Source organism: Hyperolius riggenbachi, chromosome 1, assembly GCF_040937935.1.
Source record: "Hyperolius riggenbachi isolate aHypRig1 chromosome 1, aHypRig1.pri, whole genome shotgun sequence".
In the NCBI taxonomy this organism is placed as follows: domain Eukaryota; kingdom Metazoa; phylum Chordata; class Amphibia; order Anura; family Hyperoliidae; genus Hyperolius; species Hyperolius riggenbachi.
The window spans coordinates 275,495,237-275,518,877 of NC_090646.1; the positions used below are offsets into that span (position 1 = coordinate 275,495,237).

General features: G+C 44.0%; 1 protein-coding gene and 1 long non-coding RNA gene across 9 annotated transcripts in view; one reads left to right on the forward strand and one right to left on the reverse strand.

Moving 5' to 3' along the window:
- Positions 1-3,340, forward strand: part of LOC137506606 (uncharacterized) — a 67,986-nt gene extending 64,646 nt beyond the window's left edge. Inside the window, exon 3 of the long non-coding RNA XR_011020460.1 lies at positions 3,262-3,340. This is a non-coding gene — a long non-coding RNA (uncharacterized lncRNA). The remainder of the gene's footprint in view (positions 1-3,261) is intronic.
- Positions 1-23,641, reverse strand: part of EPHA5 (EPH receptor A5) — a 479,253-nt gene that overhangs the window by 190,680 nt on the left and 264,932 nt on the right. For all 8 annotated transcript variants that reach the window (XM_068233605.1, XM_068233607.1, XM_068233606.1 and 5 more), the window contains 2 exons: positions 15,626-15,781; positions 8,735-9,070 (listed from right to left, as the gene is read on the reverse strand). In XM_068233605.1, coding sequence (XP_068089706.1) covers positions 8,735-9,070; positions 15,626-15,781 — 492 coding nt within the window. The remainder of the gene's footprint in view (positions 1-8,734; positions 9,071-15,625; positions 15,782-23,641) is intronic.

Consider the following 23,641-nt stretch of genomic DNA (forward strand, 5'->3'; position numbering starts at 1 on the left):
TAGACCTATCACCTACATACTAAGCCTGCATATATATGTGTTTCTGTTCCCCCCAAAAAAGTGTTTCTTTAGTTTTTTTTTGTTTGTTTTTGTTTTTTTAAACCATCGATGATGAATAGTAGTGATTGTTGCAATGTAATATAATCTATGCAGTACACAATTTTGATTGTACAGGGAGGTGCACAAAACACCAACCCAGCTGCCTGCAATGAGGTGAATATACAGGCAAATGCTGGCTGGTCCCCATGCGCCTCTTAGTCAACTGCATTAGCTGCCACATGAGATAACAGAGGGTGCAAAAAGTTGGAAAGAACACACACACCGCAGGGATAGAGTAAAAGTTGCGCGGGGTCGGGAAATGGCTGGCCAGCATTTTGGGCTGGTCTTTTGTGCACCACCCTCTACAATCTTACCTCTTACCTCCTACTTCTATGTAGTATGAGAGATTGCTAAACACAATCTGTTTAAAAATGTTCCATCAGTTGGCAAATTATTATTATTATTATTATTTAGTATTTATATAGCGCCGACATATTACGCAGCGCTGTACAATGTATATATATATATCTTGTCACTAACTGTCCCTCAAAGGAGCTCACAATCTAATCCCTACCATTGCCATATGTCTATATTATGTAGTGTAAGTACTGTAGTCTAGGGCCAATTTTTTAGGAGGAGCCAATTAACTTATCCGTATGTTTTTTGGAATGTGGGAGGAAACTGGAGTGCCCGGAGGAAACCCACGTAGACACGGAGAGAACATACCAACTCTTTGCAGATAGTGCCCTGGCTGGGATTCGAACCAGGGACCCAGCGCTGCAAGTTGAGAGAGCTAACCACTACGCCACCATGCTGCCCGCAAATAAACTACATAGATGAGCTAATCTTGCACAATCGAGATTGTATGGTGTAGGACCACCCTAACATAAATGCCTTATGCAAGCATGACCAAATACACTTTAGATTTTTCTTGGCTGAAACTATTGTTCCTGGTCATATTGGTCAAAATTGTCTTCCGATATCTCTGGCCTCCTCTGTAGTGATTGGGTTGTATGGATTAACTAGCCTGCTGCATTTTTGTTCTTGGTAGGGAAGTTCCTGCAGCATGGAACTTATCATGCATCCACCCCTTCCCCTCTCCATACAACAGTACATACTGCTCATTGTCACTGCACGTCTAATGCTAACTATTCATAAAAGCACGGTGTGCTCTATGACTGCTATTCTTTTGCTGTTTCTCTTTTTCTTTAAAATCTGTTCTGTAAACCTAGACAGTTTGGGGCTATTCACATTGTGCATTATTAAAAGAGTCATACAAGCTGTTCTGCTACAGTACAACACTGGTGTACATCTGCTGCTATATTATGAAATATATTGCTGTCGTCTTTCTTTGCAGCTCAATAAACTCTTTTTACATAAGAATCATGTATCTCCTTTTGTTGTCGGTTTATTGTATTTTACCTCCAGTAGATAAAAGAAAATAACATACAAGCGCACATGATCAAAGCAGCTGACTGAAAAGCCATTCAAGAGAGTCTAAGAATGTTTTCACAATGGATTACATCCTTTCATTAATCTAGTCCTTTCGCTAGGGCTAATAAACTCGGGGAAGGCAGCCATTACCAGCCTGGGAGTTATAAGCAAAGCCATACAATATCTGGCTGATTCATAATTCATCTGATAGTAGCAGATATTCAGCCATATGTAGTGTAATGATGTCACTGCCCACACTCGGCTTATCTTAGCTGAGAAAATAAATCTGGCTATCATAATTTGCAATATTCTGCTTGTGTTTTGAAAACTCCTCTGGATGATAATACCTTTCCTGTTCATATAAAGATATTTTTCAATGAATGATGGATCATGCCACCCTAATTACAAACTTACATAGAGTGCCTGATTACAACAATACTCCGCATTGAAGCAAACATGAAGTGAACATAAACTTATGAGATAATGAACTGTATGTGTAGTACAATTCCTGTAGTTCCAGTACAGGAAGCATTAAAAAAAACTTCAGTTGTTCAGTCCTGTTTTTTGAAGCACTTAATCAAGAAACAGTGAGAGACAGGTTAAGATAATGGACTCGATTCACAAAGCGGTGCTAACCCAGTTAGAGACTTTAGGCGTGATAACCATTGCACCACGCTGGTGAAAAGCCAGTTTAGGCGTGATAAGTTTAGGCGTGATAAGTTTAGGTGTGATAAGTTTAGGCATGATAAGTTTAGGTAAGTTTAGATCGCGAGCGAAGTCCTGCACGCAAAGCAGCGCCATTAAACTCTATGCGAAGTGCACCAGACTTTGCTAGCGCAAAACTTTTGATCAGCTGTGCACTGCGGTGCTAACCCAGTTGGTGCTTAAACTTGTCAAGCCTAAACTTATCACACCTAAACTTATCATGCCTAAACTTAGCACACCTAAACTTAACACACCTAAACTTATCATGCCTAAACTGAGTTTAGGCGCGAAAAAGGGCTTTTCACCAGCGTGCAAACTGTTAGCACCACTTTGTGAATCACGCCCAAAGTGTTACTGCAGGAAAGTTCATAGGGTCATTGGCTCTGCTCTATTTTGTGCTTTAAAATACAGAGTGTGGTTTGTAAACTGCAAATATGACAGAATGATGCAATGTTATAAAAATAAAAGCTATATAACTGAAAATACAAATAAGAGACTCTTTTCTTTGGTACTAATATTCTATTCATTATCTTATCTTATTACTATTAATGAGTAAGAAGGAGGCACTCCAATGGTTTTTAAACTTGTGTTTATCAAACTTCAGCAATACACGGCATTTTTTGGGGTGACCCCTTTCATCAGGTGTACTTCTTACTCATTGATTGTATATTAGTGTGGAGTAGTGAACCATAGGAGGATTGTGCACCGTCTATTTAGGCCTGGTCAGGCTTAAAGCTACAGGGGTTCGCAGCAACCTTTTTGTTTGTGCATTATCCATACCACACATACAATTTATTATATCATGTTTTTGTTTTTTTGTTTTTTTACTTCAGGAATGTTTTAAGGGTTGATTTAGACAATCAATTATTTGAGATGGAAGGCGATAGGTGACACGTGTGCAATTTTTTATCTCTTGCACTTGTACCAACACCAGAGAACTTTATAAAACTGTCAAAACTCAATATGTCACAGGGTGGTCTTTTATCATGACCGCATACATTATTTATCAACAACAAATAGTTGAGGTACTAAAAGTTTCTGTTTGATGTGCTTTTTTCTCCTAATTCACTTTTTTCTCCTAAGTTTTCTCCTAGGGGATCATTTGTCATCTTCTGTTTAAAATACATTTTCAGAAGTCTGCAAATCAAATGTGCTAAAAAGTAAGTAAAAAAGTACAGTCAAAGTTAACTAAAGTGGACCCAAATTAAAAATACAAGCGTTCAGAAATAAAATCTATTTTCTAAATTATAATAATAATAAATAGCAGCCTTTTTTCAGCTGCATGATGACAAATATAAAATATTTTACATCTATTGGAGGAACCCCTCCCTTCCTTTCATATTGCCGGGACAGAATCCGGCAGACTGGTGAAGTAGGTGGTGTCCGGCAAAAGAGGAATTGCTAATGGCAGCCACCTGTATAACCCTAGTTATGAAAAGAGAAGGGTGAAAAGCATGCACTGAAATGCTCATAAAGGCTTGAAGGAGTGTTTATTTATCTTTGTATGTGTCAGAGTAGTGCAACTAAATATTTTGAATAAAAAAAATGTTTGGTTTGGGTCCGCTTTAAGTATTTTAAGGCTTGCTGTAGGCAAGGCTTGAATCGAGCCATGTGTGTGTTGCTACACCCTGCGTTGCTGCATGTGAACTCACTGCCCCTTCTATTGTAGTATTGGCATGTTCAACATCCCTGTGAACCGCATTATCCAAATATATTTCCTACCGTGTGCTTCTGGATAATGTATGTGTTAACTAGCACATTATCATAGCAATCTTCATGCTATGAAAAATAACGGGCATGCTGTAGCATGCAAAGTGCTCATTGGGTTGAGCCCGCATAGGCATTACACAACATGTAGGGTGCATCACATATATTGGGTGAATGGATGACAGTAATGGAGTCTGCTGGCGAAATAATAGTACCAGATGGGATTGTCCATTGTGGAAAAGCAATGGACATAAATAGATATGCCACAAATGGATCAATGTGATCTGGCGTATAGAGTATCATTGCTGTATTTTTAACCCATACCTTAAGAAATCCATTGTAAAGTATAAAATGCTCATTCAAAAAGTGATACGTTTTAATATTTTCAAAATTCCATAAACATTTCATTAACTTCATCAGAAAGAGTTGAAAATTTATAGTGACACTGAAGGGAAAATAGACTTATGAGATAATTAATTGTATGTGTACCACCAGTAATAAATAAGGCATTGGTCTCATATTTTAATTTTCAGTTGAACGGTTTCATATTTAAGATGGCATCCGATTATAACATTTACTGCTTAGAATACTGCTGAAAAAGAAGCAGAAGTAATGACCCTTCTAACTTTCCTTCAGTAAAACCTTATTATTTGCCTTCTCCCTGACAGATAACAGGCTTTTGGCTTCTATTTACTTTTTAGAATACTGGACTGAATTCAATAAGCTGTTCGATTAGTGTTTTTGTATACATAACAACTTTTTTTTAGCTCTTTCTATGCTGTAAAACAGAGAGGGACTTATAGTTTCTTAGTAAGGCTAGCACTATATGTACCTATGTTTATCTGATGATGTCAAATGTCACTTCAGGTATGCTTTGTCTGCACTGAATCAAAATATACAGGTTAGACTTTACATTATATGTAACACAGCATGTCTAACAACACTACAAAAATAACTAAGTCCTACAGATAAATAAATAAATGAACACAGTTATTAAAATACTATAAGCAGGCCTGTAGTATATGAGAAATAGCACTTCTAGTATTTTAATTTAGCAGTCTCACTTGTTTTACCAATAAAGCATAAGCCACTAAATGAGAGCTGACTCAGAATAGTAAGTTTATACTCCTATGGGTGTTGCTCCACAGGGGCCAACAATCGCTACATCAGCATGAAAAAGCAGTTAGAAAGTGATAAAATTAATCAAACTACAGGTCCTAGATGAGTTTAAGATGAATGAAAGCAATATTTTTCCTTAACTATTTCATTTACTGCATGTTACAGTACCTATTCTTGTTCATGTAGGCTCTCTTCTCATTCAGCAGAGCTATGTGATGTGTGTTATGTAGCACAACATATAGCATTGTGTCATAGCCAGCATTCACTACAGTGTGTGACACCAGGGGTCTGATCCAATTCACTTGTTCTCCTAAGTTTTCTCATAGGAGTCATTTTCATCTTCTATTTAAAATAACATTTCAGCACTCTGCATTTGAAAAAGTACCAAAAAGTAGGTGAAAAAATATACTATCAAAATTATTTTTAATATTTTACTTGCTTGCTGGCATTTCATTGATGAGATGTGATAAATCACCTAGGAGACAATTTAGGAGAAAATGTGAACTAGATGAGGCCCCTAGGTGTTATATTACATGAAAACACGTCCTGCAGTGCATTTTACTAGCCCACCATTTTACTAGCCCACTGTGATCAGCACAGTGCAAATGCACTGCTTGTATTAAGAATTTGGCAGTGGTGATGCTTCAGTAGAGGAGCAGCAGTAACACTCCTGAACACCATTTTATGATACAGTATATGAACATAAACATGTATCTAAGCATCTAACAGTTAAGAGTGGTATGTTATATTTCAAAGCTATATAATGAACGAATGACATTGATGGGTGTCTGGAATGAAGCACTGCCCTGATCTTGTTCTGATGATCCCACATGCTGCACACCAATCCCAGACAAAACCCCACCACTCTGTAGCTCAACCTTCTTTACCACAAGACATTTCATTAAATCACTGATCATCCCTGGTATGTACAGAAGTAAATATATTCCTCTATGTGAAATTCAAAGTATCATAAGATAAATAAAGATGTAAATAAAAATAGATAAATAAATTATATGGCAAAATAAAATAAAATGTAATGTAGATTTTAAATCCATATCCAGAACCACATTATGATGCTTGGGTATAATTCTGGAAATACTTTTACGGTAGAAAAGAACATGTCAGGCAGTCATTCCAGCTTATCAGGGGCCATAACACTGAGTCAATCAAAGCATGTGATTACTGAACTGTAACTGCTTGCCAATCCTCTTTGAGGCTACACAGATAAATCACAGTAGAGAGTTGTACTGTGGTTAGCTATCAGTACTGGCCAGTCCTGTCAGTTATGCATCAGTTTTGCATTCCTTTTCTATCAGTTTTATGTGACTGGACCGGAAATGTACACCTTTTATGTGTGAACACATCCATAGAAACACATACAAAACTGATATGAAACTGTTAAAAATGGACAGGAAAGGAATGGACACCTTTTTATGTGCGAACCCAGACTAAAAGCAAGACGTTTTGAATCAGGAAGATGCTAATACTTAACCACTTCCGGATTCTCGGAGCGTATATACACGCCCCTGAATCCTGAAGTGTATTCCATGGAAACGGCCGCTCGTATGAGCGGCCGTTCCATGTCAGTTCCCAGAGGGTGTCTCCGTGAACACCCTGCGAGCCGATCGGTGGCTCGCAGGGTAAATGTAAACACACGGGGAAGACCTTTCCCGGTGTTTACATGTATACGGCGCTGCTGCGCAGCAGCGCCGTAGAGGAGATCGGTGATCCCCGGCCTCTGATTGGCCGGGGATCACCGGCATCTGATAGGCTAAAGCCTATCCCATCAGGCGCAGGACGGAAATCCGTCCTGCGCCGCTCACAGGGGGAGGGAGAGGGAGGGAAGGGGAAGGAGGCCAGGAAGCGCTGCGGAGGGGGGCTTTGAAGAGCCCCCCCCCGCAAGCGCAAGCAGCCGGCGGCGATCAGACCCCCCCAGCAGGACATCCCCCTAGTGGGGAAAAAAGGGGGGAAGTCTGATCGGCCTGGCTGCTAGCTGATCGGTGCTGCGGGCTGGAGAGCCCACGCAGCACCGATCAGCACAAAATAGCGTGGTAGGGAAGTGATTAAGGTCTGGGCTGTTTTTTTCTGATATGTGCTGCGTGGGCTCTCCAGCCCACAGCACAGATCAGCAGTGAGGCAGGGCGACCAGACTTCCCCCCTTTTTTCCCCACTAGGGGGATGACCTGCTGGGAGGGTCTGATCGCCGCCACTCCGTGTGGCCGAGCGGGGGGGCTCCTTAAACCCCCCTTCGCAGCGCCGTATGATGTAAACAGCGGGGATTTCTTCCCGCCGTGTTTACAATTAGCCTGCGAGCCGCAATCGGAGGCTCACAGGCTGTTCACGGAGACACCCTCCCTGAACTGACATGGATGTAATTCCACTTACGACCTGCCGCCACCTATCGGCATTAGGCGGTTGTTAAGTGGTTAAGTTAACCAATAACTTGTATCATCCTGATTCACATCTTCTTACAGTTCATAAACCTCTAAAGTTCTTCACAGTTAAGATGACAAATAATTTATTGTCTTTCACGTACCACTCGATCACAACAGTGGCTACGGAAGAGAGGTCTCTTCTTCATATTGTTTTCAAAGTGTATTATCAGCATTTTACTGTATTCAGGATAATCAAACATCATAAAGAAACAGGATTCCTTGCTCAGCATGTCCACCATGTACAGTGAAAAACAGACAATGAACAAAGTACTTCAGAAAATGTGCCACTCAGACAGGATTCTGACATTGCCTAAGCTTTTGCAAGGAGAAGGCTGTAGATTTTAAATGGAAGACCCAAACCTACTAAGAGTGACCACAGTGGTACAATACAGATGTGTAACTATAGGGAAAGAGCGGGGGCGTAGCAATAGGGGTTGCAAAGGTAGTGACCTCATCGGGGCCCTTGGACCAGAGGGGCCCCGAAGGGCCCTCCCTCAACTACAGTATTAGCTCTCTATTGGTCCTGTGCTTATAATAATCACTTCTATAGATACTTTGAATAGTGGTAATCCTTAACAAACTGTTTCTCATCCTTTTCTTGCACCTCTGAAACTGTAGTTGCCCTTGGCAGGTTTTGGTGCGCCGTATCAATTGTTACGTATAGAGTGCTTGGGGGGGCCCCATTGTAAAACTTGCATCGGGGCCCACTGCTCCTTAGCTACGCCACTGGGAAAGAGGTCCAGTGCTGTAAGGAGCCCAAGTTACTCTCCCCTTCCTCTGATACAGCTCCATCACCAGAGTAGATGTTTTTGCTGCTACACTTGGTATGGGTGAAATAAGTCATAGTGGCCACACTTATTACCACTGACCCCTGGCAGACTGGACTCTGGCCAATTTTGTCACCATGGGCTGGGAGAAATGGAGTTGTGGACATAGTGTTGCTGGGAGGCCCAGTGATTTGTAGTTACACCCTCAGGACAATATATACCCACAATATATACCCACAATACCAGTTCAATACCAACAGTTAATTCAGCTTGCATCTCTATTCAATCAAAACACTGATTGCTTTAGACATTTTCACTATTTCTTTAAAAAGAAATAAGATATGCCAGTATTTGTCTTTCGCAAAGAGAAGAATTATGCAAACCAGCTAATCAAACTGCTAAAACAAAGTGGAACGCAAAAGCAGGATATTAATTTATCATTCCCAGCAATTTATATGAAAATCTATCAAGCCTTAGTATTTAGTTTAGCAATGCGTTGCCTTGTACAGTATATCAGATCGCACTTACCAGCCTGGTTGGTGGTGACATTTAGAGAGACATACTGCCTGGATCCAAAGCTCAGCTCAGACACGCCGTTCTCAGCCTCAATTTCAAAGGTGTAATTTGTGTGTGCCTGAAGATCTATTACCATCACAGATGTGTTTCTAAGGCCAGCTTGTTGAGGTATATAGCGGACATGAATCCCACACTCGTCACATATGCTGGAGATGGAGTTACACTTCTTGCATACAATATTATAATAGACATCTTTTCTTCCACCGGAATCTGCAGGGAACACCCATTCCAAGAAAACGCTTGTTTCATTTATGTTGGATATAGCACTGCGTGGAGCTGATGGTGGTCCTGTTTTAACAAATGAAAAGAATATAAATAGCTTTACGTAAAACCAAAATATCTTTCATGCGTAGGCTTACAAGTGCAGATCAAATATCTGTGATGTATGTGAACTGATTTATAATAAAGAATCAAAGGTAGTCATTAGTCAGAGTTTTTCCATCTCTCTGTAATTCATAAGGCTATGTGATGACTAATATCCTTGTGGCACTAAAGAGGTATAGCCGACTGTTGTCATGGTTTTGTTTTCTTCTCTAATTGTACTTGCTTATTGAAGTACTAATACATTGCTGACCACTGCAAACTGACTGTGAGCTTGGGAGATGGCATATTTGAACTTTTTTCTGAGGCCAACGGGAATCTTGGGCACAATATATGGATATGCAAGCTCCAATTGAATTTGCCACATTTTTATTGTTGGATTGTTAGTTTTGAAATAGTACCTAGGGTAAAATACTTCCTATTACAAATATTCTTTTTGTTACTGGTAATAAAAGTCTAACTCTGCTGAGCTCGTCACAGGAGACTGTCAGCTCAAAGTCAAACTAGTTCTGCTGTTTCTGTTTCATTAAAGAAGGAGCATTGCGTAAGGGTGACAAAGAGGAGGTAATTCTTTATCAGTACGCAACACTAACCCCTGCTGTCTGCCTACAGATTTACACAACACTTCACTGTGCTGAAGGCCTCAATCTACACAAACACATATCTAGGAATTAATGCTCTAACTAAGCCATTCATGTCACTCCTCAGCAGAAAGATGACCCCTTTAACTCCTTCCTACTACTCCCCTTCCTTCAGAATAGTTCTTCCCATTACATGTTCCTGTTAATATCCCCCACACTGGAAGTAGGTAAAAAGGGCGCTAGAAGTGCCCTGGTAGAAACGGCTATTGATTAGCGTTTATTAGCAGTAATTTGGGCACTGGAGGCGGCAGCTAAAACAGTGGCTGTCGGGAGTCGGGAGCACCATCCGCTATGCATTGCAAACTGCCCTTTCTGGCTAAATTTGGCTATCAGCATCCTTTACAATAAAATGCCTGTTGCTGCATCCCTCTGCGTCCGCGCGTTGTGCCTTGCGTGCGTGCACAGCACACGTGCAGACTTCAGATGGGCACAGGGGAGCAGGCAGGCGCAGCCTTGTGTGAGAGCGTCACGTGTGCGCGTGCCACGGCCACGGCCACCCGTGGGTCACGGTCGTTCATGCTTGCGATTCGCGACCATGTGCACATTGCAAAGGAGAGGGTCGCAGCCGAGGCCTAACGCACATTTTTTAAAGGGTGGAACTTTTCACTAGTAAATAATAACCACCTTTATAAGGGATCACTACTTATCTGAGAGAGCCACATTCTCTTGGCAATCGCCAGACAATAGTGATAATCAGCAGGACAGAAATGCATTCCTTGCAGGCACCTACCTACCACCAGCTACCTGATTTCCTTGTGCTTGCAACTAAGATGCAAGTCCCTGCAGAATCCCAGGAATGGCCAAAGCAACAGTAGGCCTCAGACAGCTGCTAATCACCACTTTTGGTCAAATAAGTTATTAAGGAGGCAAAAATGCACTGTTTGCCTCATAACAAAACCCTTTTTATAAATATGGCAATCCAGTTCTAATAGTGACCTAAACAGGTGGATCCCAGGGGGACAATATGCAAATGGAAAGAGAAAGGGAACATTTAAAATAAGAAAAACTTCTGCATGAATCATCACACATACTGTAACTGTTAGTTTACTATCTGTTTAGGCACAGAGAAACAGATTTACTGTTCGCATTGCTTCTTAAATTGTAAAGGGTACCTGAAATTATACTGTATGTGTGTAGAGATGGCCCGAACGGTTCGCCGGCGAACGGTGATTCGCGTTCGCCATGGAACGCAAACTTTTGCGGAAGTTCGGTTCGCCCCCATAGTGCACCATTAGGATCAACTTTGACCCTCTACATCACAGTCAGCAGGCACATTGTAGCCAATTAGGCTACACTCTCTCCTGGAGCCACTCCCCCCCTTATAAAAGGCAGGCAGCGCTGGTCATTACACTCACTCGTGTGCCTGCATTAATTAGTGAAGGGACAGCTGCTGGCAGACTCTCATAGGGAAAGATTAGTTAGGCTCTTGTAGGCTTGTTAGCTTGCTCCTGGCTGATTGTTATTGCTAAAATAGCACCCCTCAACAGCTCTTTTGAGAGCTAATGTTCTCCTGATGTGTTTTTTTTTGTGTGTGTTGCCCACTGACACTGCATTATACATCCCTATCTGTTGCAGCTGGACCTTGGTAATTGCTATTACTGTGCCAACCAAGCCCTGCATAACTATCTATACTGGGACACCTATCTATGCAGGCCCGTTTTTAGCGCCGTGCGGCCCGTGCCGCCGCCCGGGGCGCTGTTGGGAGGTGGGCGCTGAAATGGAGGGGGGAGCCGGAGCCGCTGGGAGGACAGCCCGACCTCTCCCTCCCTCTCCCCGGGCCGCCCTCCGTGCTCCCCCCTCAGATGCAGAGCGCAGCAGCAGCAGCAGCAGCCAGGGAGGAAGCGCTGTAAACAACATACCTCCCTGCGTTCCAAGCGCTGCTCTCTCGCCGCCGGTCTCTTCCTCTCTGCCGCCTATACGATGATGCACACACTAGTTCCGGCTAACAGGAACCAGCGTGTGCATCATCGTATAGGCGGCAGAGAGGAAGAGACCGGCGGCGAGAGAGCAGCGCTTGGAACGCAGGGAGGTATGTTGTTTACAGCGCTTCCTCCCTGGCTGCTGCTGCTGCTGCTGCGCTCTGCATCTGAGGGGGGAGCACGGAGGGCGGCCCGGGGAGAGGGAGGGAGAGGTCGGGTTGCCCTCCCCGCGGCTCCGGCTCCCCCCTCCATTATGGGGGACAGCTACCTATCTAACCTACCCTGGGGGGCACCTACCTGATCTAACCTACGCTGGGGGGCACCTACCTATCTATCCTATACTGTGGGGCACCTACCTAATCTAACCTACCCTGGGGGGGCACCTACCTAATGTAACCTACCCTGGGGGGCACCTACCTAATGTAACCTACCCTGGGGGGCACAAACCTAATCTAACCTACACTGGGGGGCACCTACCTAATCTAACCTACGCTGGGGGGCACCTACCTATCTAACCTACACTGGGGGGCACCTACCTAATCTAACCTACACTGGGGGCACCTACCTAATCTAACCTACACTGGGGGGTACCTACTTAATCTAACCTACGCTGGGGGGCAGCTACCTATCTAACCAACACTGTGGGGCAGCTACCTATCTAACCTATACTGGGGGGCAGCTACCTAATCTAACCTACCCTGGGGGGCACCTACCTAATGTAACCTACCCTGGGGGGCACCTACCTAATGTAACCTACCCTGGGGGGCACCAACCTAATCTAACCTACACTGGGGGGCACCTACCTAATCTAACCTACGCTGGGGGGCACCTACCTATCTAACCTACACTGGGGGGCACCTACCTAATCTAACCTACACTGGGGGGCACCTACCTAATCTAACCTACACTGGGGGGCACCTACTTAATCTAACCTACGCTGGGGGGCAGGTACCTAATCTAACCTATACTGGGGGGCAGCTACCTAATCTAACCTACACTGGGGGGCACCTACCTAATCTAACCTACACTGGGGGGCACCTACTTAATCTAACCTACGCTGGGGGCAGCTACCTAATCTAACCTATACTGGGGGGCAGCTACCTAATCTAACGTATGCTGGGGGGCAGCTACCTAATCTAACCTATACTGGGGGCAGCTACCTAATCTCACCTACGCTGGGGGGCACCTACCTATCTAACCTATACTGGGGGGAACCTACCTAATCTAACCTACACTGGGGGGCACCTACCTAATCTAACCTACACTGGGGGGCACCTACTTAATCTAACCTACACTGGGGGGCACCTACTTAATCTAACCTACGCTGGGGGGCAGCTACCTAATCTAACCTATACTCGGGAGCAGCTACCTAATCTAACCTATACTGGGGGGCACCTACCTAATCTAACCTATACTGGGGGGCAGCTACCCATCTAACCTATACTGGGGGGAACCTACCTATCTAACCTATGCTGGGGGCAACTATTCTGGCTACCTATATTAGAGGCACCCACCTAGCTAACCTGTACTGGGGCACCTACCTAACTAACTTATACCGGGGGCGCCTGCCTATCTAACCTATACTGGGGGCAACTATACTAGCTACCTATACTGGAGGCACCTACCTGGCTAACCTATAGCGGGGGCAACTATACTGGCTCACCTATGCCTGGCTACCTATACTGGGATACCTATTCTTGGCTACCTATACTGGGGGGACCTATACTAAGTGCAACTAGACCTGGCTAACCTATACTGCGGGCACCCATACCTTGCTTGGGGGGGGGCGCAATTTTTACACACTCGCCCTGGGTGCATTTTAGCCTAGAAACTGCACTGTATCTATGCCTACCTATCTACTGGGGCACCTACTTACCTATACGGGGACACCTACTTTTGCCTACCTACCTATACTAGGGCACCTACCTATGCCTACCTACCTATACTAAGTCTCCTACCTATGCTTACCTAACTACTGGGGTACCTACTTACCTATACGGGGACACCTACCGATGCCTACCTACCTACCTATACTAGGGCACCTACCTATGCCTACCTACCTATACTAGGGCACCTACCTATGCCTACCTACCTATACTGGGTCTCCTACCTATGCCTACCTAACTACTGGGGCACCTACCTACCGATGCCTACCTACCTACCTATACTAGGGCACCTACCTATGCCTACCTACCTATACTAGGGCACCTACCTATGCCTACCTACCTATACTGGGTCTCCTACCTATGCCTACCTAACTACTGGGGCACCTACCGATGCCTACCTACCTACCTATACTAGGGCACCTACCTATGCCTACCTATCTATACTAGGGCACATACCTATGCCTACCTACCTATACTGGGACTCCTACCTATGCCTAGCTAACTACTGTAGCACCTACCTATGCCTATCTACCTATACTGGGACTCCAACCTATGCCTACCTACCTATACTGGGATTCCTACCTATGCCTAGCTAACTACTGGGGCACCTACCTATGCCTATCTACCTATACTGGGACACCTACCTATGCCTACCTACCTATACTGGGACTCATACCTATGCCTACCTACCTATACTGGTATTCTAAGAGAATATTGGGAGCAACAACACCATGAAGTCCAAAGAACACACCAGACACGTCAGGGATAAAGTTATTGAGAAATTTAAAGCAGGCTTAGGTTACAAAAAGATTTCCAAAGCCTTGAACATCCCACGGAGCACTGTTCAAGCGATCATTCAGAAATGGAAGGTGTATAGCACAAATGTAAACCTATCAAGACAAGGCCGTCCACCTAAACTCACAGGCCGAACAAGGAGAGCCCTGATCAGAAATGCAGTCAAGAGGCCCATGGTGACTCTGGACGAGCTGCAGAGATCTACAGCTCAGGTGGGGGAATCTGTCCATAGGACAACTATTAGTCGTGCACTGCACAAAGTTGGCCTTTATGGAAGAGTGGCAAGAAGAAAGCCATTGTTAACAGAAAAGCATAAGAAGTCACGTTTGCAGTTTGCACCAAGCCATGTGGGGGACACAGCAGACATGTGGAAGAAGGTGCTCTGGTCAGATAAGACCAAAATGGAACTTTTTGGACAAAATGCAAAACGCTATGTGTGGCGGAAAGCTAACACTGCACATCACTCTGAACACACCATCCCCACTGTCAAATATGGTGGTGGCAGCATTTTGCTCTGGGAGTGCTTCTCTTCAGCATGGACAGGGAAGCTGGTCAGAGTTGATGGGAAGATGGATGGAGCCAAATACAGGGTAATCTTGGAAGAAAACCTCTTGGAGTCTGCAAAAGACTTGAGACTGGGGCGGAGGTTCACCTTCCAGCAGGACAACGACCCTAAACATAAAGCCAGGACAACAATGGAATGGTTTAAAACAAAACATATCCATGTGTTAGAATGACCCAGTAAAAGTCCAGATCTAAATCCAATCGAGAATCTGTGGCAAGATCTGAAAACTGCTGTTCACAAACGCTGTCCATCTAATCTGACTGAGCTGGAGCTGTTTTGCAAAGAAGAATGGGCAAGGATTTCAGTCTTTAGATGTGCAAAGCTGGTAGAGACATACCCTAAAAGACTGGCAGCTTTAAATGCAGCAAAAGGTGGTTCTACAAAGTATTGACTCAGAGGGCTGAATAATTACGCACACCCCACTTTGCAGTTATTTATTTGTAAAAAAAATGTTTGGAACCATGTATGATTTTCGTTCCACTTCTCACGTGTGCACCACTTTGTATTGGTCTTTCACGTTTAATTCCAATAAAATTGATTCATGTTTGTGGCAGTAATGTGACAAAATGCAGAAAACTTCTAGGGGGCCGAATACTTTTGCAAGCCACTTTATGTGCTTTTTGCACATCAGATCTGTCATTTTCAGACTTGCTTTAAAATGTTTGCACAGGAAAAACAATAAGACATGGCATGATATAGGAATGTGACATACTTACTTGTGCAAGCCATTGTATGTGGGTCAGATTCTTTTCTGTAAAAGTGCTCCTCACAGACACAAGATGTGGAGGCTTCTTCATGAGCAAAACTGTGTGGTGGACACTTGCTGCATGTCTGACTTTGAGGGGAAAACTTGAAAAATCCTGCCCGGCATGCTGTAAAACAGGCAGAATGAAAAATGTTAACAGATCACTCATGAGAACAGCTCGCATTGCAAACACATGTATATAAATATACGTTAAAGTACACATGAACTGAGAGGGATATGGAGGCTAACATACTGTATTTATTTCCTTTGAAACAATGCAGATTGCCTGGCTGTCCTGTTGAGCCTCTGTTTCTTATACTCTTAGAACCTGAGCAGGCATGCAGATCAGGTGTTTGACTGAAGTCTGACTGAATTAGCCACATGCTTTTTTCTGGAGTTTGATTCAGACACTACTGAAGCCAAAGAGATCAGCAGGACTGCCAGGCAACTGGGATAGTTTAAAAGGAATTAAATATGCCAACCACCATATCCCTCTCAGTTGGTGTACTTAAAAACAAACCTGCCCTTAACACAAATTTCAAGAAATTTGACATATTGACATAATAGTCATACTATTTACCTACTCACTTTAAGAGCAGTTTTGAAAATTATTCCATATACAGTGTGTGTGTGTGTGTGTGTGTGTGTGTGTGTGTGTGTGTGTGTGTGTGTGTGTGTGTGTGTGTGTGTGTGTGTGTGTGTGTGTGTGTGTGTGTGTGTGTGTGTGTGTGTGTGTGTATATATATGGAGAAACTGGTTCCCCCACGGACCAGTTTCTCCACCAGGTCGCCGCGGACTTGAAACCAATTTGCTACAATGAGTCGCCCCCAATCTCAGTGCCAAAGAGAGACGGGCGGTGAAGTGGTTGGCACAGCGCCGCGACCTGGTGGTGAAGCAAGCAGACAAGCGGGGGAACGTCGTGGTTATGTCAGGTGAGGCCTACACCAGGGAAGCCCATAAGCAGCTTGGTAACCAGGAAATCTATGCGACACTGGGAGGTAGTCCCACCCCCAGATACCAGTCGGCTCTCCGGTCTTTGCTAAGACGGGAAGTCGAGATGGGGTACATGCCACAGAGGCTGGCCCTTGACCTGATTCCCCAGATACCCAGATACCCTGTATGGTACCACCTTCCTAAAATGCATAAATCGATGGACAATCCCCCCGGAAGGCCCATAGTATCGGGGTGCGGCTCTCTGATGGAGCGGCTATCTCGCTACTTGGACCACCTGCTGCGTTCACTACTGAAGGGAGTCCCAGCCTATTTGGCAGACATGCTAGACGCAATAAGAATTGTGGAGAATGTGGATTGGCAGCCGGGCTGCCTATTAGCCTCAATAGATGTGGAAAGTTTGTACAGCAGGTTATCTCACAAAGAGGGGATATCAGCAGTACGTAGGTTTCTCGACCGAACCAACAAGGACAACGGGTATAAGGACTATCTGGACGAGTGTCTCAGATTTGTCCTAACGCACAACGCTTTTTTGTTCGAAAGAAGGTGGTACCATCAAACCGCTGGGACGGCTATGGGAGACTCTGTGGCATGTACCTATGCGGACCTCTTCCTGGGGGCTTGGGAGGAGGACTATGTCCTGACCCCTCATAACCCCTCCCGTGACAAGATCAAAGTGTGGACCCGCTATGTGGACGACGTATTGGCCGTGTGGCAGGGCAGCAGTGAAGAATTAAAGACGTTTATGGTGTATTTAAACACCAACAAGATCAATATGCGCTTGCTTCACTAGTGAGCTTAATGATAGGGAAATCAATTTCCTGGACCTGAAAATAAGGCCGAATGGAGAGAGCCTGATCTGTGAAGGACACAGAAAGCAGACAGCCGTCAATTCCCTGCTGCACATGCATAGTTTCCATCCAGGGCATGTGAAAGAATCCCTGCCATACGGCCAATACTTGCGCCTGTGGAGAAATAATTCCACCTTGGAGGGCTTCGACACTCAGTCGGAGGAGCTTACACAATGCCTTGAAACAAGGCACTATAGGAGGGACCTCCTGAATATGGCAAGGGAGCGAGCAAGAAGCAGAGATCGTGCATCTTTATTAGTGAGAAAAAACGCAAAAAAAAGAGAAACGAAAGATCCATCACTTTCACTTTTGATTATATGCCAATGTCTACTAAAATCAAACAAATTGTGAGGAAGAACTGGTCTATAATCACCAGGGACCCCGCTTTACAGAAAATCTTTCCCAACCCCCCACGTGTAGCCTTCAGAAGAGCACCCACCCTTGGGGATTTAGTGACCCGAAGTGAGTATAGGTCACCTTCACCCCTGAATTGGCTCTTGGCCAGATGGCCGACAGGGAATTACCGCTGCAGCCACTGTAAGCTCTGCCCCCGTATGCAGGAGGGCACGAGCTATAAGTTGGGCGCAGTGAGCTGGGAAGTGAAAGCCTTCATAACGTGCCAGACTACTTTTGTGTCATATGTGGTGTTCTGTCCCGGTTCATTCTTTTATGTGGGGAAAATGACTAGACCACTCAAAGAGAGGGTGGGTGAACATTTTGGATCGGTGAAGAGTGGTAGGGGATGCCAGCGCCTTATTAAGTGCACAGGGGAAGATCCTCATGCTTGAGGTTTGCTGGTTTTTTACATGTCGCACTGTCAACACGAGGAGGAGATCGCGATCGTGAATTGCCCTGCCAGGAATCGCGCATAATTCTGCGCACAGAAGCAATGTGGTCTTTGGGCCTCAATGAAAGATTGGAACTGTCATGCTTCCTCGACCCCTAGCGACACGGATGTGCATTTGGGATAGAGGACATCCCCTTCCTACCATTACGTAGAAGAATGCCACTCATGTAGTGTTGTCTTCCATCCCCTGCCCCTCCACCCTTCCCTCGCTCCCCTTTCCCTTCTTTCCCCCTCCTTCTAATGGTCCTGGGGTCCTTCCTGAGTCCCCTTGCACCCCCTGCCTGTCTGTGCCCGATTTAGGCCTACCCACCTTGATTCCTGGTGACCATGATGGTCTTCTCCCCAATGCAGGCCTTCGGAGGTGCAGCCCATGGTTGACAGACCGGACCCACTGGGGGTGACATATTCCCCCAGACAGGGTGGTCTTATTTGGGGTGGCCGACGGTGTCCCCTTTAAGAGGTGCGTTTCACACTCTAGGACGCTAATAAAGCTCGAGGGGTCCAGGTTTTTTTTTTTTTCATGGCACTGTTGGATGTGGGACTGGGGGATGCCGTGGACATAGGAGGCGACCGCGATGCGGTTGTGCTTTATCTGTGTTGCCGGTTTGACCCTGGAGCGGTGCCCGCGCCCCCATCCCCATCTCCAACCAGTATGGTGCACTGTCGACCTCCCCAGAGACCCTCGGCCGGACTGACTGCTGTGGGCACCAGAATATTTTCTTGCTCCCTGGCGGGGACCGGGGGTGGATAGCGGGCTCCCGCCCTCATGGCCAGCACAGTGGTGTCATGGTCTGGGCAGGAACGTGGGCTAGTACTTCCCAGGCTGGCATTCCCCTTTACCCTGTATTGCCAGCCTGAGCTGGTCCAAACAATTCTGTGACATAGTACTCATTGATGGTTGGGTAATAAACCCAACATCTCCTTCATTGAAACAAAGAGGTGTTTCTCCCCTAAGTGTTTTTAATGGTAGTTAGAGAGGTTTTATAATGTTTAATAAAGTGTATTTTTATTATTGTATATGTTAGCATGGAGAAGCGGTTCCTGTTAGGTTGCCAGGGCAACTGTTTGGTAGGCTAATTGAATTTGCCTGACTGCGGGGAACTTATACATGCAGTGAATTCACCTCCACAATGCCACTAAGAATTGGTAACACCATAATATCAAAGTGTGATTATGTTCTCAGTCCCATGTTTACTGAATAAATGTTTATGCACGTTATGCACACATTATCACCGATATGGCGACCTTTCAACTGCCCCACCAAACACTCCCCTCACTCCAGCTGATGGACCAATGGTGGACGCGAGGGGCGGGGCCTCCTGCTTTGATGCCAGAGACCGAGACGTGCCGCCATTCGCCTGGATTAGCATGTGAGCAAGTGCTGTGACAGCACGAAACGGCTGTTGTGCCATATGCACTCATCCCCTGGTCACCATTCCTCCCACTGCAACTGCACACTTTGGGACATGTTAGAAATCTGTCACAAGACATCCAACAGGTTTGATGTACCCTATTGTCTTTACTGTATGTAAATTTGGCTGCAAGTTTTGGCAATAAATGGTATAACAGGACGGTGCCTGATCTATCTACCTGTACTTGTGTGTATATATATATATATATATATATATATATATATATATATATATATATATATATATATATACATTTTTTTCCTTTTAGGTCCACGCAATCCCTTTAAAGTGTACCAGAAATGACATGTGACATGATGAAATAGATATGTACAGTACATATACAGTACCAAGCATAAGGACAATTATGCTGTAATCATTTTCTTTTGTCTCTGCCTGAAAGCGTTTATAATTAGCTATGGAACTGACAGTTTTTCTCCAGTCAGGACTCAGTCAACTCACTGACAACAAATTACAGCTATAAAACACTTTGCTAAGCAGATACCTGGGCTTTTTACTGTGAGAGGAAAAGATAAAAAAAAGGTCAATAGTTCATGTATTTTCACTCTGGGACTCTTGAGACACTGCAATTGAGCAGAAACTATGAAACATAAATCTGCTTTGTAAATGTTTATACATAAAATAAAACCTTGAGATATCTAAAAGAGTCATTTTTAGGAGTAGAAGGACAGATCCAATTGTTTAACTCATTAGTTTATTTTCATCTCTGGTTCACTTTAAGTAAGGAAAAAATATATTTCATGACAGTATTTTACACATGCTTTTCTTGTGGTGGGATTAGAGACCCCTAATTTACCCACAATGCACTGAATTTCAAACCAGATTGCTTCACTTATGTGTAAGACAATGCTACTTTGAGTGATTGAGCATGGATAATTACATAGCTATTAGTGAAAATGTCCTTTTTTATACACATTATGCCTCAAACACATTGGATTAAACACAGCTCATACCAAGCAATACATCCGTATTAATGAGCCCATTCATCAACAGATACTGGTCCAATTTGCAAAAGCATTTTTTAATTTGTTTGGCATTTTGCTGAGACACGGACATGCTGATAATTTAATACACAATATACTGAAAATTAATATACTTGCCAACATTAAATCGCAATATGCCAGCAGATTTGGCGGGGAGAGGAGTACAAACTGGACTATGTCCATGTTAATAGCATTTTTATTGGACTACACACCTTTTCACACTGGACTGTATATTTCAACTCTGAATGCTATCTGCCACCAGTATTAGGATAATCAGCATTTATAATAGAATCTTATATTCCCTTGTGTGTTTAAGTTAATAGGCTTCCAAATATTTTTAATAATAGAATTTGGTGTACATAGAAACAAAAACTGTACATTTACATTGACTATTTTATACCATATTTTTACCAATGGTTCTAAAATCCTTTTCTACTCTGTTATAGGGCACACAAAATGTCAGCAAGCTCATGGAAAGGGATATTAGCACAATATTTATTTTCTGAAAATCATCATCTGTGCTTAAAACCTTGAGTTACAACAGCTGTTAAACCAGATTCAAAGAGAACTAAAGAAAAAGTCTAGCATCTATATGAAACAATAAGACTCCCCATTTTGTTCAACAGCTGTACTCTGATTGGTTGGTTTGAATAGCTTACTCATAAAGGTGTTGACTATATTTTTATTTTTGCCCATAATGTCCTCAATTCACTAAGGTTATCTCTTGTCTTTAATAATGTTTCTAGAGTTATCACCATGGTGATAAGGCATGTAGTATTCAGGTAACATTTGACCTCAGGCAAACCTAAAGTTAACTCTTCAATTCACTAAGATCATGCTGGAGATAATAAGGCAAGATAAAACTTGCCACCACACAGTGGCCCATATGCAATTAACGTTTTCTCCGGAGTTTTCTCCTAGGAAATCATTTTTCATCTTCTATTCAGAATAACTTTTCAGCACTTTGCAATTGAAAATGTACCAAAAAGAAGAAGGGGGAGGACTTTCAATAGTATTTTAGGTATTTTTTGCATGCTGGTGATTTAAAGGTCATTTTATTGACATGATTCAAAATATCACTTGGGAGAAAACTCAGGAGAAAAAGTTAATTGCATATGGCCCAGTGAGATAGTTATCTTATCTCTTCATTCCTTAAGTTACCTCCTCTGTAGTTAAGTTACCGACTCTATAGTTATTTTCACACACAGTTAATTAACAGCCTGGCCCATATGCAATTCACTTTTTCACCTGAGTTTTCTCCTAGGAGACAATTTTTCATCTTCTATTTAAAATAACTTTCAAGCACTTTTCAATTAAAAAAAGTACCAAAAAGTAAATGAAAAAGTACTATCAATACTATTTTGAGTATTTTCTTACTTTCTGGTGGCTTAAAAGGCATTTTATTCACAAGTTTAAAAATATCACCTAGGTGAAAACGCAGGAGGTAAAGTTAATTGCATATGGGCCCCTGTCTTTAACTTTAGAATTCTGGAGTTATTTTAAGGATTGAAGAGTTCACTTAAAGACAGAAGAGTTAACTTTAGGTTTGCCTGAGGTAAAATGTTTCCTGAATACTACATGCCTCGTCACCATGGTGATAACTATAGAAACATTATTAAAGACAGGAGATAAGCTTAGTGAATTAAGGTCATAGTCATAAAAATCCAACTTTCCTTTACCTTTTGATGCCTTTTAATCTGGAAAGTCAGAGACAAGTCTGAGTCTTCAGACATTTCAAGCACATCCAAGGGTTCCAACCTTTTGTATAGTATTTATAAAGACAAAATCAACATAAAAAAGGGTTGCGAGAATAAATAACTCCTGAAGGCACCCAATATACAATAACCACAGCCGTCTGAGCCATAAGGCAAGTATAAATTTCTGCCTAGAGCGCAGGAGAAGGCAGGAGCGCAACACAGGGGGACTACTCGCTCCTACTGCAGAGTGTTTTTTTCTTTCTGTCAGCTAGCACAGCTGACACGTTCCCAGTGTTCTGCCTACTGGACCGCCCTCTCTCTCCTTCAGTGCAGTGGAGTCTCCTGAATACAGCTCAGCCCAGCCTTTGTCCCTCCCAGCCTGCCCAGTCAGACTTCGTCTCCGCCTCCAGCCCTCTGTTGCCACCGCAGAAACAGAAGCAAGACAGCTCGATTCTCGAGCAGAGCAGAGAGCAGCCAGCATGACAAGTGACAGCTAGATCAGTGTCCCACAGTCCCAGCACAGAAAGGTTTGTGCTGCTGAGTCTCTGCACTCCTCTCATGTTGTGTGTACTTGCTGGCTGCCTTATCCCACGTGCTGAAAGCATGTGATGCCAGCAGGTCTCTCTCCCTGGGGACAGGCAGGAACTGTCCCTTCCTGTGAGTCTCTCTCCCCCTGGATTTTTTTTGCTGCATCCACAACAGGAGTCATGGGGGAAGGGAGCCTTTTTATCAGCACACATACTCCCTGTCCAGCTATGACCTGGGGTCAGCCTAATTAGTCAGCTCCCCTCCTGCCCTTGTCTTCCTCCAGTTCATTTCTAATAACCCTAAAGGCACATACCCAAGATGTAACTTTGGTGTGAAATTTTCTCACAACCAGCGATTTCTCGTTCGCGCCCGTCGTGTGCCGTGCGCTAGGAATATAGATTAAGAAGTGCTTGTTTGTTGTGTTGCCGTGGGTTACCTGATCCATTTTCCAGCGAGTATGTACCTTTAGGTTTCTTTTAAAGGATACCAGAGCTCAAAGCATTAGGAGAAACTGGGGGAGCGAGCAGGCATGAATAGTGAGCTGTCCTGACGACCACCATTTCTCTGCCCCCTCCTTTCATACCTAAAGCCCCTTTGACAGCCTCTTCCGGGTCGCTGGAGTCGGGCATGAAAGGAGCGGGGCAGAGGAGAGCGGGGGGGGGGGGAGCAGTGGGCATCAGGATAGCTCACCATTCATGCC